Genomic DNA, 12,025 nt, shown 5'->3' with positions numbered 1-12,025 from the left:
GTCTCCCCGGAGCCTTCTCTTCTCCAGGCTGAAAAGCCCCAACTCTCTCAGCCTGTCTTCATAGGAGAGGTGCTCCAGCTCTCTGATCATCTTCGTGGCCCTCCTTTGGACTCACTCCAACAGCTCCATGTTCTTCTTATGTTGGGGGCCCCAGAGTTCGACACAGTACTCCAGGTGGGGGTCTCACAAGAGCGGAGTAGAGGGGCAGAATCACCTCCCTCGACCTGCTGGCCATGTTGCTTTTGATGCAGCCCAGGATACAGTTGGCCTTCTGGGCTGCAAGTGCACACAATGGAAACACAGTACTACTGTTTATGTTTTACTTTTGTAACATGTCTGCTTGCTGGCTCAAATCCACAGCATATCTCCCTGCTCATCCCAGGGCTCACAAGATACTGCTGTACAACAAGATACTGCCATAACAAAAGCATTAGACAATAACTAACAGAACAGGAAAATATAAACATGCTTTGCATGAAGCTCCAAATGCTTATTATACTCAGATTCAGCCTTTCTTGGGATGACTAGGAAGTTCCATATGTAAAAAATAACACCCGTGATTTAACCTACACACTCAAAAGCCCTCACTGAGTTGCTGTGCAAGTCAAGGAGTGTCTTCCCCTCACATTCACCATGAAGGTAAATGGATCCTTAATTCTTACACCAGTTTTGCTTGTTTTTTTTTTTTTTTTCAAGGAGAAGAGGGCAGATGTTACCAGAGGTAAGAACTACTGAGATAATAGCGTGGAGGGGATGGATGCTGCATACAGAGTTATGCAGCAGCTCCACCATGATCCTGGGGGAGCAGAGGGGCGCTGGCCAGTATTCCTGGCTGCCCTGGTCCCCCCAAGAGGGTCTCTCCTGCAATTGCTGTGGACTGACACTGCTAGACTCTAACCGAACCTGGGACCCGCAAAATCACTGTGCTGTTGTCTGCCGAGTTCCCAGCCTGTGCCTTGCCCTGTCCCTCAGCTCCCCTGGGGTGACAGGCTCCTGACATGCCAGAGCTCAGGCAGCCGTTGGCCTCACTTCTGGGTTCGTCAACTGGAGACATCACCAGTTTTGAGTCTCGTCTGTTTTACCTTTGCAAAAAGTGAGTAGGGAAAATTAAGGACTATAAAAGGATTGCATAACATTAATTAATTAAATACATATATATGTGTGTAGAAACCGCTACTCAGAAAGGTTCTATGTGTTGATTTAATTCACAGATAGAAAGACAAACAGATGCACACTGTTCTTGTTTGGGTTATCTGTAAATACTGATTTTGACTAGAAGCACAGTAGAAAGCCATAGCATACAAAAATAAACAGGGAAAAAGTGTTCAGAAATTTGATGGAAAGTGATTCATATTATCAATATGAATTAATGCATTAACTGATGCATTTGCTGATCGACAGCCGGCTAAACATGAGCCAGCAGTATGCCCAGGTGGCCAAGAAGGCCAATGGCATCCTGGCCTCTATTAGGAATAGTGTAGCCAGCCGGTCTAGGGAAGTGATCGTCCCTCTATACTCAGCACTGGTGAGGCCGCACCTTGAGTACTGTGTCCAGTTCTGGGCCCCGCACTTCAAGAAAGATGTTGAGGTGTTGGAGCGAGTCCAGAGGAGGGCGACCAAGCTGGTGAAGGGTCTGGAGGGTCTGACCTACGAGGAATGGCTGAGGGAGCTGGGGTTGTTTAGCCTGGAGAAGAGGAGGCTCAGAGGTGACCTTAGTGCAGTCTACACCTACCTGAAGGGAGGTTGTAGTGAAGTGGGAGTCAGCCTCTTCTCCCAGGCAACTAGCAATAGGACAAGAGGACACAGCCTCAAGCTTTGCCAGGGGAGGTTCAGGTTGGACATTAGGAAGAATTTCTTTTCAGAGAGGGTCATTAGACATTGGAATAGGCTGCCCAGGGAGGTGGTGGAGTCACCATCTCTGGATGTGTTTAAGAAAAGACTGGACATGGCACTTAGTGCCATGGTCTAGTTGACAGGGTGGTGTCAGGGCAACAGTTGGACTCGATGATCCCAGAGGTCTCTTCCAACCTGGTTGATTCTGTGATTCTGTGAACTGTTCTGCTAAATAAATGCTTAGACAGTTAACATCTAAAGCTGATAGATTGTTTCAGGGGTTATTCTTTACCTTTTTTTCCCTGAAGGTAATTATTTTTTGACGTTATTGCCACTTCGCTTCTAGCTGCACAAGATCTTATTTATATATGATTTACAAAAGCTTTGATAAACAAGCCTGGACTTTCTGTATTAATTTTAATTTGGACAAAAAAGAACATGGCAGTATTTCCCGAGTTTTACCTCATCTTAGTATGCCCTGATGTGACCAACACAGCACCCCTGATGGACCACCTGTATGTCTCTTACATGCCATGCTGCCAGCTGAATGGCCCATCCTATGGGTGAAAAGATCACTTGGAGTGCAACCCTGCATTCCAATCAAGACATCTCTGAAAATACATCTACTTTCCCATCAGAGACATCACAAGCTATGCATTTTAAATACTGTTTTTTCCAATTATGGTCATAAATTGTGAAACCTCAAGCTGATAAAACATTTAAAGCTTCCCAAATAGTGATGGTTAAGACCAGGAGAGCACTCACCACAAATATGTGTATTTATACAGCTATACAAAAAACACCACCCATTGCTAGAACTGGAAAGAATTCCCTCCCATCTCATCTCTCGCTGCATCACCCCTCAGCAGCCATTCATATACTCAGCAAGGCTTAGTCTAGACACTCTGAACAACTATGAAAAATTCACAGCTTGTTTTTAAAAATTTGTATGTACTATAGTAAAGTATGGTACTAGAAATTCTTCCTTTGTTGCTGAAGAACTTGGCCTTCTTCCCTATTAATATTAATCTGAAACTCAGTTTCTATACTCTGACATGTTTACTTGCAATTTTAGTGGTTTGTTCTATGGAAAGGAAAAAAGACAGGACAGAAGGTCTGAAGAGTTTTGTCACTGCTGTCAGCACATTTGAAATGCTTCTGTTGAATACAAACCCTCATGCTGTCACTCAGACCACACTCCCTTTATGAGACAATACCAGGCTGCCGTGTGACTACGTGACAGTGATCAGAATCATTTCTATACACCCAGATTGTGAGGACTGAGAAATAGTAGCAGCCAAGTGCTATGAAACTGCAGGATGCTATCTTATACCATATTTGTATTTTAACAAACAATACCACTAGAAATCTGCCTGTCCTGATAAAATATTCTCTTACACTTTTCACGGTGCTGTTTCAAATAACCTACTGTAAGCAACAAAATAGGAGGTAAAAAGTATTCATCACATGAATAAACTGACATTCTCATGGTAGCTTTAAACTACAATACATCTGAAACATCAATCCTAACTGTACCTGTCACAGCCACCTGCTGAATTAAAAAAAAAAAAAAAAAAAGAAAGTTATTATGAAAAGGCCCTGAAATTGCCCCCAAAGCAATTTCCTAGCAGTTACTAGGCAGACTGATTCTAGCCTGGCTGATTTACCTTGTCTACTGTTGTCTTTATCAGCATGCATTCCTCATTAAAAATAAAATAGAGGAGATATGAGCATGAAGATGCTGTAATTATTGAAGTATGCTAAAATTGAATTATTGTGCTCTTCAGGAACTTAGATTCCTACAGTTTAGACAATGCTTAGCTTTTTTTTCCACAGAAATAAAACTGCTTACTTCCAGAATTTTCTTCTGAATTTATATTACATAACTCTACTAACATTTTTAAAAGTTGCCCTACGATGAAGCTTTTGTGTATATCTATAAAACATCACTAAAAATCGTAGCGTGCTGGCAGGAACCAATAGAGCAAATAAATCAAGAAACCCTAAATTTAACTGTTGCCATTTAATGCAGAACAGAGAAACTCAAATGCTCTCCTCAAATTCTTCTAGCAAAATAGCTAATGAAGATGGAGGGAATGTCTATTTTTGGAATTTCAGTCAGAATTTAAAAAATGCTTCCACTTTAAAAAACTCTCTGCTTTATTTTTTTTTTCTATGCTTCAGTCTGTACTAGCTACATCAGGGAAACTTCATCACCTGAAGAGAAGAGATGTTTATGTACAGATGAGCCTACAGAAAAGAAAATACCCTGCAATCTCTATAGCTGATTGTAGCCGATTTCTGGTGGTAGCCATTAGGTTTGGAGAAATGCTCTTCTTTGTACTTATTTGTGTTTTTTAATAATTGTCAAGGAAGGGTACTTAAGCCCTGGCACTAACATTTGTTCTACGAAACAAATCACTTAAGATCCTTGGGTGATGCGTGTCCGATACTGACATAAGACTCATCGTCAGAGATTTCATTACAAAGCTGGATAACATGTCTCATGTAAGACAGCTGTCAGGTGAAGTGGGAGTCATCTCCCATCAAGCCATTTGGGAGCTGAGCAATAGGTAGGTAAATAGAGATAGTCAGAACCATCTATTTTTTGTGTGATCATTGTAAAAATCAGACACAGATCTACTCTTTGATCATCCAAATAGCCATCCAGTGAGAACTGTGCCATAACTTATGGCAACAGCAACAAACCATGATGGCATTAATCCTTATTTGTTAAACTTAAAATAAAATTTGTGAGGAAGGACTTGCTGGAACTATAAAAGGTGACCCTAAATTAAAGTTTCTAAACATGAGATGAGCCAGAGGAAAAGAATTCTGAAAATCACAAAGTTGGCATAATCTTCTGTTCACCCCTCTGCTGCAAATGAATTAAAAGCTGTCCTCAAAAGTTGTGTTTCCATTGTCCTCTGACATCTCTAAACATCAGATTGCCACAGGAGGAGTCACACGCTCACATTCTGCAAGATACTCAAAGTCGCTGTACAACAGCTACCCTGCTATCTTGAAAATGTATGCAGATGACATCACTAAGTCACCAAAACACATGGTTTTCTTCTGAATGAGAAAAGCAGGGGTAGATAGCCTACTCACTGTTTTGTCAAAAAAATATTTTACTTGACCGCCTACGCTGTGGAAGCACACACAACGTTGTAGCATCATGTGTTTGCATTTGGAGACTCCAATTTAACCAGACTCATGGACTCTGACAGCTGAGCACAGCAGTTGTGACCCAAACATCTCAGTCAGCAATGACTGTTTATTTAGATTTATAGCAACTGAACACAGACAGGCAATGGTCAAGGACACTAGGTAACATACCCACAAACAAAAATGAAGAAAAATACAACAGGAAATTCTGCAATTTTATATACACACACGCATACATATATAGGCTTCCAATACATGTATCATCCATACGTATACATATTGCCCATTTTGTCCAAATGTATATATCTTTTTCTTCAATATGTATATTGGACATACGTGTATGTATGTATGTGTATGCATGTGTGTATGTGACCACACAAACACGTATACAGAGAATGTAGCTAAACCTTGTAACTAATTAAGAAAAAGCAATCTAGCCTACTCAGCTTTTTTCCTTCAAAAATCCATGTCTGTTGAAGTGCTCTTGCAAACCTTGCTTTGCAATATGTCTTGAATATTCATAAAATTGAAATTACTACTTATAGCACAGGATGTGGGTCCATATGGAAAATGGTTATGTCCTTAGTTTCTGATAAAACAAGAATCATTCAAGGAACAACTAGAACTTACTAAGCACCATACTACCCGGAAGTCTTGCATCTCACCCCGTTACCTTTCATAACGCTTTTGCTATTTTGGGGCAAATTTCCCTGAACCCAAATTTGTAAACATTTGAGGACATCCGACTTATACTTCTGAAAATTACTGAATTACAATTATTGAAGCTCCTCCAAAATTTCGCTTTCGTTTACAAGTGGAGAAAGCAGATGTAACGATACAAGTTTTCTCCCCTCCCTTTCACACACTAAGCTTTGTGCACATTCTCTGGGGCAGTGATTTGCTAAGAAATGCTGTGTCTTGGCAATTTCTTTAGCAATTAGACTGGCCGATAACAGTATAGTGTTTTAGGATGAATAGTCAAGCTTGACAGAAAGATCTATCAGCTGTTCAGCCCACACTGCTGTACAAATGAGGAAATGACTGGAATATTAATTGCTTTTAAACAGAAGTAATTACTCACTTTTGTAAGACTACTAGCAGGCAGAAATAGATAACTAGAATAGAATATTATGAAAAATGTTTCATTTTTCTGGCTTTAACAGTGCATTTGAGGATGAAAGAGAAAATCCACTTCTTACATATCTCTTCTTCCTCTCCCTGCTCTGACATGTGGCAATATCTTACAGTTTTTACTTTGCATGAGAATGGAACAATGAATGGATTTGTTGCTTAACTACTGAAATTCTGATTTCTAGTTTGCTATTTTTGTCCTCTGTTGGGGATTTGACAGGCTCTGCTGGTTTTGAAGCAAATGACATGTTCAATGTTTTCAGATAAAACATTTTTAAAAGATTCATGCACATACCAACCCATGCACATCTGAAAAACATCTAAGGCACTATCTCTTTGAATTCATCTGCTTGAATGACAGTACATGGGTTTGAAGTTTCTTAGGCAATAAATTTAAATAAAGCTTAGCTGCATAATTACATCATGAAAAATCTCAATATTTTGATACTCAATAAATTTATTCCAAGATTTGTAAGCATTCTAAAAGGAAGGGTTTGCACTACATTTTCCATTTGGCTGCTCACCTCAGATTTTCACTCTTTTATATGGACATGCAGCAGAATGATTCTGAAGAAAAGTTAATGTATGCCTTTCAACTAGGCTACAGCCTCTTTCAAAAGAAGTATAATCTAGCTGATGACTTGAAAACACAGGCTATTTGCAGTACTATCTTTAGTTGCTTGGAATACCAGTCTTTGTCTATCATCTACTAAAAGGCATTTTTTTACTGCACAGCACTGACAGAACTACAGAGGAAAGTGAAGAGTTTGTGACATAGTATAATAAGAGTTGATTCCTTACAGTTATCCAGATGACATTTTAACCTTATTTCATGTCAGCTGAGTGGCTTCTTTCAGCAGAGAATCCATTTGGTGGAAAAGAGAAGATGCTTTGATATCTTAGCTTCACGAGTAATACTAAGGGGAAGCCTACCCTTACTGTATTTCTAAGAGGATTGCTCTCAAGAATAAAGCGTTTGTTGGCATGGCATCATTGTAATGCATATCTGTCTCTTTCACTATGATTTATGATTTTTCCTATTGCTCTTAATCACAGAAGTCTTGAACACTTGAACAAGATTCATCTTGAAAAGGTATGAGAAAACATCTGGTACTACATTGTTCTTTATAAACGTAATTCTATCCCTCTATTTGGCTGCAGAATTAATCTACGTGCTTTGCTCTTCTACTTCATCAGTTGCACCAAATAGAAAATAAGTGTATAGATTTATGAATATTCCCAAATTATGTATGTGTTAATATAGGTACAATTTTGCAGGTTTCTTAAGATTACACAATGACATCCTTTCCTAAGACAGAAGTGATATGAATATGTGTTGGATGCGTTATCTAGTCCAAGCGTGCCACCACTCTCAGAAAACTATTGCATTGGCAGGAAAATCCCCATATGAAAATGTTTTTTTAGACTACTCAAATAGGTCTGCTGGAGGGAAGGGCTGTAGTTCTAAAAAATTAATAGTGAAACAAGAACAAATTTTTAAAGCCCCACCCTTCTGTTAGGCTAGAACATACCTGGCATGCTGATGGATGACTGTGATTGAGGTCCCACTGGGAAGATACTATGTCAACAGACTTTTCAGCCATATTAAGCAAATTCATCCAGCCTTGGAAAAGAGACAAATGGGATGGTGCACTGTCTGAATAGTTGATCCCTTCAGGAATATTTTCCACAAGAGCAACCCTGAGAATAGATAAGGAAAAAATAACCACTTAACAAAAGCACTTCTCTTTATTAAAAAGTCCCAAATTGTAAAGAATGTCAGGTTTTGGGCCTGTGATTCAACATCTGCTCCCAGAGGCTCTCAGCAATGTGCCACCCTGTAACTCACTCTGAAGTTGCTGACTGTCATGCTCCGCACTTTCCAAAACAATAAAATGCAGAAATCACCAACTGTTAATGCAGCAAAGCCAATTAAGCTTTTGAAGCTCTGTAAAATTAGCTTAAACATGGAAAAGCTTACTTCTTATAACACAGAAAGTGGGAATCAGTCCTTAAGGTGCGGATGGGAAGAATGAAACAAACTTCTTGCTTTGCCACTCTCATCTTTGTATTTAATTTCTTCTCTCCAATGTGGCAAGACATATACTCCCCAGCATTTTCTTAGGTCTGCTTTAACAGATGATGTTTTATTACATTATTCTCCTTTTCCAACTGCTCTAAGCTACCTAATTTTTCTGCTTTTGTTTACCTGTGTAAGGCTCTAACTGGGATGTAGTGGTTAAGAAAAGAAGAATTATGCCCTTTTAATTTCCTGTTCTTTTTTTGAAAGTTCCTTGATCTTATTGTATTATTCAAAACGCTTGTGAATTACATTATATACATTCACATTGATCCAAGAAGATAAACAAAATTGTAGTAAACTGACAGTTCAAAATATGCTCCTCTGCTTCAGGGAAATGATGTGTTTCATTCAGCATACTGCCTCACTGCTAGATTTCCTTAAATTACAGCAGGTAAAGCTCCTCTCTACACTCAATAGAGGAATCTTAGAAATAAACAAAAGTCAAACAAGTTTCCCAATTCTGTCTTTAGGTAAACAGATGAAATTTTTAACTTATCCAAGTGGAACTTCTGTAAGTGCCCCAACATCTGCCACTTTTACTGCGAATCATACAAACCAGATTTAGGAAAGCTGTAGTAGGGACTTGGAGAAGACTCCTTTTCATTGTATCCAAGTACATTAAGTATTTCCAGACTGTTTCTGTACTTACTAATAGCATTAATTATCAACTCCAGCAATATTAATATAATTTGTAAACTTGTTTTAAGTAAACCATTAACACAAACTTCTAGTGTAAACGAGACTTGTACACTTTTTGACTGTTAGAAAAACAGATTAGTGCAGTGTCTTCTATTAATTCAGTTCATCCTACAGGGTCACTTGGAAACTTCTACAGCTATTTCAGAATATCAAGCATGTTGGTGAAGTTAACGCATTAAAAGACTGAAGATTAGTACTCTTTAACAGTGTAAAGAAAACCCAGCAAGAACTGTGACAAAGTAAACCTATGGTAATTATCACATTCTTGGGCTGGCAAAAAAATCCCCCCCCAAACCAGAACAGGCACAGCTCCTCCTTTCATTAAACATTCAAGTATGTTCTCTTATTCCCTAAAATCTGTCAAACAACATACATATCACTAAGCTACAATTACTGATGACATTCTCCACAACATACTTTGAACACACTATTCTATCGATTAACTGCATTATAGCAACAGAGTTGTAACACCAGTAAATTGACTGTAAAAAGCTAAGAACACAACTTGATTTTTTAATGTCTTCAAAGTATAGTTTATTCTAAGACATTCTACCTACCTTGTTTACAAACTTTTCAAAATAACTAGTGGCCTAAAAATTTAGTGCCCTTATTAGTCTATTAGCAATGCCATACTTTTGAAAAGAAACTATTTTACTCTAACACTCAAGGTTTTGGACTTATTTCTGCTGCATCTAATTCTGTTACAGAACTTAATAAAACTTTCATTAGATTCCTTGAAAGCCTGGGTTAGTTCTTTTTCAATAGTTAACATTATTAATCATATTGGGGTTCTTAGCAACGTCCATGTTCGCAGAGCTGTTTTATGGAGAGCTGTAGGATGGCCCCCTTCAAAGAGCAAGAAATCAAAGCACAGAAGATAAAGTGATCTCTATAAGGACATAAAAAAGAACTCCAATGATTCAGTGGCAAAGATGAGAAATGAATCCATGTCTTTCTGGCCTCCTCAATCCCCTACCCAATCACACCTAGATATAAGAAAGAGTTATGTTGAATATTCTCCAAAGACATTCTTCATATTAAACGATTATTAAAAAAATTATCAAATGTGGTTCTGATTTAGCTAGAATTTAGAAGTGCACATCACTCCCTTAACACAAGATAGGACCAAAATTTCTCAACATTACAATATTGCTTGACATACACAATGTTTTCCGGTTGAACCTATGCAAATGAATATACAGGAAATCACAAAATATCTGATAGAACTGAATTTGTTACAGTCACTTCCAGTTGCTTCTAGTGATGTTTCCCATGGGCTGTACTGAACTGCTGCCTCACTGGAAAGCATTAGCTTAACTTCCATTCTTCCTCTCTTTGTCTTTGGCAAGTTGAAAGCTGCCAAAAAGGTAACACTGTCACAGAAGAGCTAAGATGATCTGGAGGTCATGTAGCTCAACCCCCCTTGTCAAAGCAGGGTCAATCATAGCAGGTTGCTTAGGACATTGTTCAGTCAGGTTTTGAATATCTCCAATATCTCCAAGTCCAAGAAGCTTAACATATTATATTTGAGATTAGGGCCCTGATCCAGCCAAACACATATGTACTTATTTCTCATGCATTGACTTCATGTTATTTAGATCCAAAGTAGGGGAAAATGCTGTATCTATGTATTACAAACCCAGATTCCAGAAGTTGCTGGAAGCTATACCTTAAAGTGTAATGCAGGAAGAGCTGCAGATGTGGGTCATTGCTCTATAGATACATTTGGGTACAGATATCAAGATATGCAAAAGAGTTGGGCTCTTCCTCCTGTTCCACAGGTTAAAATCATTTACTTATTCAAAGAAGGTAGCAAGGCAAATTTGCTGGGCAAAAGGAAATTCATCTCCCTCTCAAAAGGGCCCTTGTAAGGGACAAGGTACCTCTTGGTTAAGGATGTTTGTCCTGACAGGTGGGCTGAACTTGCTCTTCACAAGGACATCAGCTCCTAACTTTTCAATCTGCACACCATTCAGCAGGCTACAGCACTAGCACTAAATAAGGGATGTGACTACACAGTTCCTGCCATTTTATAATTTGGGTTTGATTATGTAATAGAAGCCAAATGCATTCCAGTTAGTGAAACTGTTATTCAGAACAAATATTATCTGTTAATATATTTCCTAGTCTTTTGTTTAACCAAACAGTAAGTACTTCATGTTCTTTAGCAGACAAAGGCACTTCATCTAGCTAGGGCACTAGTTAAAACAATATTTCAGGGTTTAGACTTCCCTTTAATAATTAACTGATTCTGCCAAAAAACCTCAGTATATTCTCCTATCCACTCAAAACCTCAATACCAAGCTCAGAAGTTAAAGTCAACCACCAAGTTTCTAAACTAAGTGATTTTGCCTTTGTAATCTTCCCTTTTCCTTTGACACAATAGCAAAGTTTCAGTGCTTAGTCAAGAAGAGTTTTGTTAAACCTTCTGTACAAAAGTTTGAGTTTGCAAGCCCCAATTCCATCAATACAAGCTAAATTTAGCACTCATTTTTGTTCCAATATGACACACAAAGAGGTTTTTAAACGATGGTTTAACAAAAACTTCCAGGAGGGAAGGTCATTCACAGACCTTGAGGAAGATCAGACATCGTGACATAATTTATTCCACAAAAATGGCATATTAACTAAGCAAAACAGAACAAATGTAACATGGTAATTAAAACAGACTTTTCCTATGCTCAAAATCATTAGCAGATAACCTTACACATGTTGGATGAGATGTCCTTCCCTTCCCCCATTTCCTGGTGCTCTATGTATTTCATCTGATTAATGCCAACATAGGCTATCCTTTTCAGTTATATAGCTGAATATTCTCAAACCTACTTCACACAGACTGAGAGACCTGAAAGTAATGTTATATGATTTCTGTGAAGTTATAGAGAGACAAGAATCAGAGCTGAGATTCACCTCCTCTAAGCTAACAGAAATGTGGTAAGCAGTATAATGGTATTTAATGCCTACCAGAGAATAGACCTTGACCTCAATAATAAGACTCTTCTGAGCTCAGCTACATGACTTGCATTTAGCAATTCCAAGTGAATTCTGTCCCAGGCTAAGGGTTCTTCTTCATCTTTGACAGTTCTTTGGTCAGAAAGTGAGGAGGTTTGT

The 12,025-nt window shown here is 38.5% G+C and overlaps 1 protein-coding gene across 1 annotated transcript in view; it reads right to left on the bottom strand.

Annotated features, from left to right (window-relative positions):
• PLD5 (phospholipase D family member 5) overlaps positions 1–12,025 on the bottom strand; it is a 208,913-nt gene that overhangs the window by 71,673 nt on the left and 125,215 nt on the right. Inside the window, exon 3 of the mRNA XM_068410724.1 lies at positions 7,665–7,833. Within this exon, the coding sequence (XP_068266825.1) occupies positions 7,665–7,833 (169 nt within the window). The remainder of the gene's footprint in view (positions 1–7,664; positions 7,834–12,025) is intronic.

The sequence above is a fragment of the Nyctibius grandis genome, chromosome 1 (genome assembly GCF_013368605.1).
Source record: "Nyctibius grandis isolate bNycGra1 chromosome 1, bNycGra1.pri, whole genome shotgun sequence".
Classification (NCBI taxonomy): Eukaryota; Metazoa; Chordata; class Aves; order Nyctibiiformes; family Nyctibiidae; genus Nyctibius; species Nyctibius grandis.
This window is presented reverse-complemented; position numbering and strand designations above follow the sequence as displayed.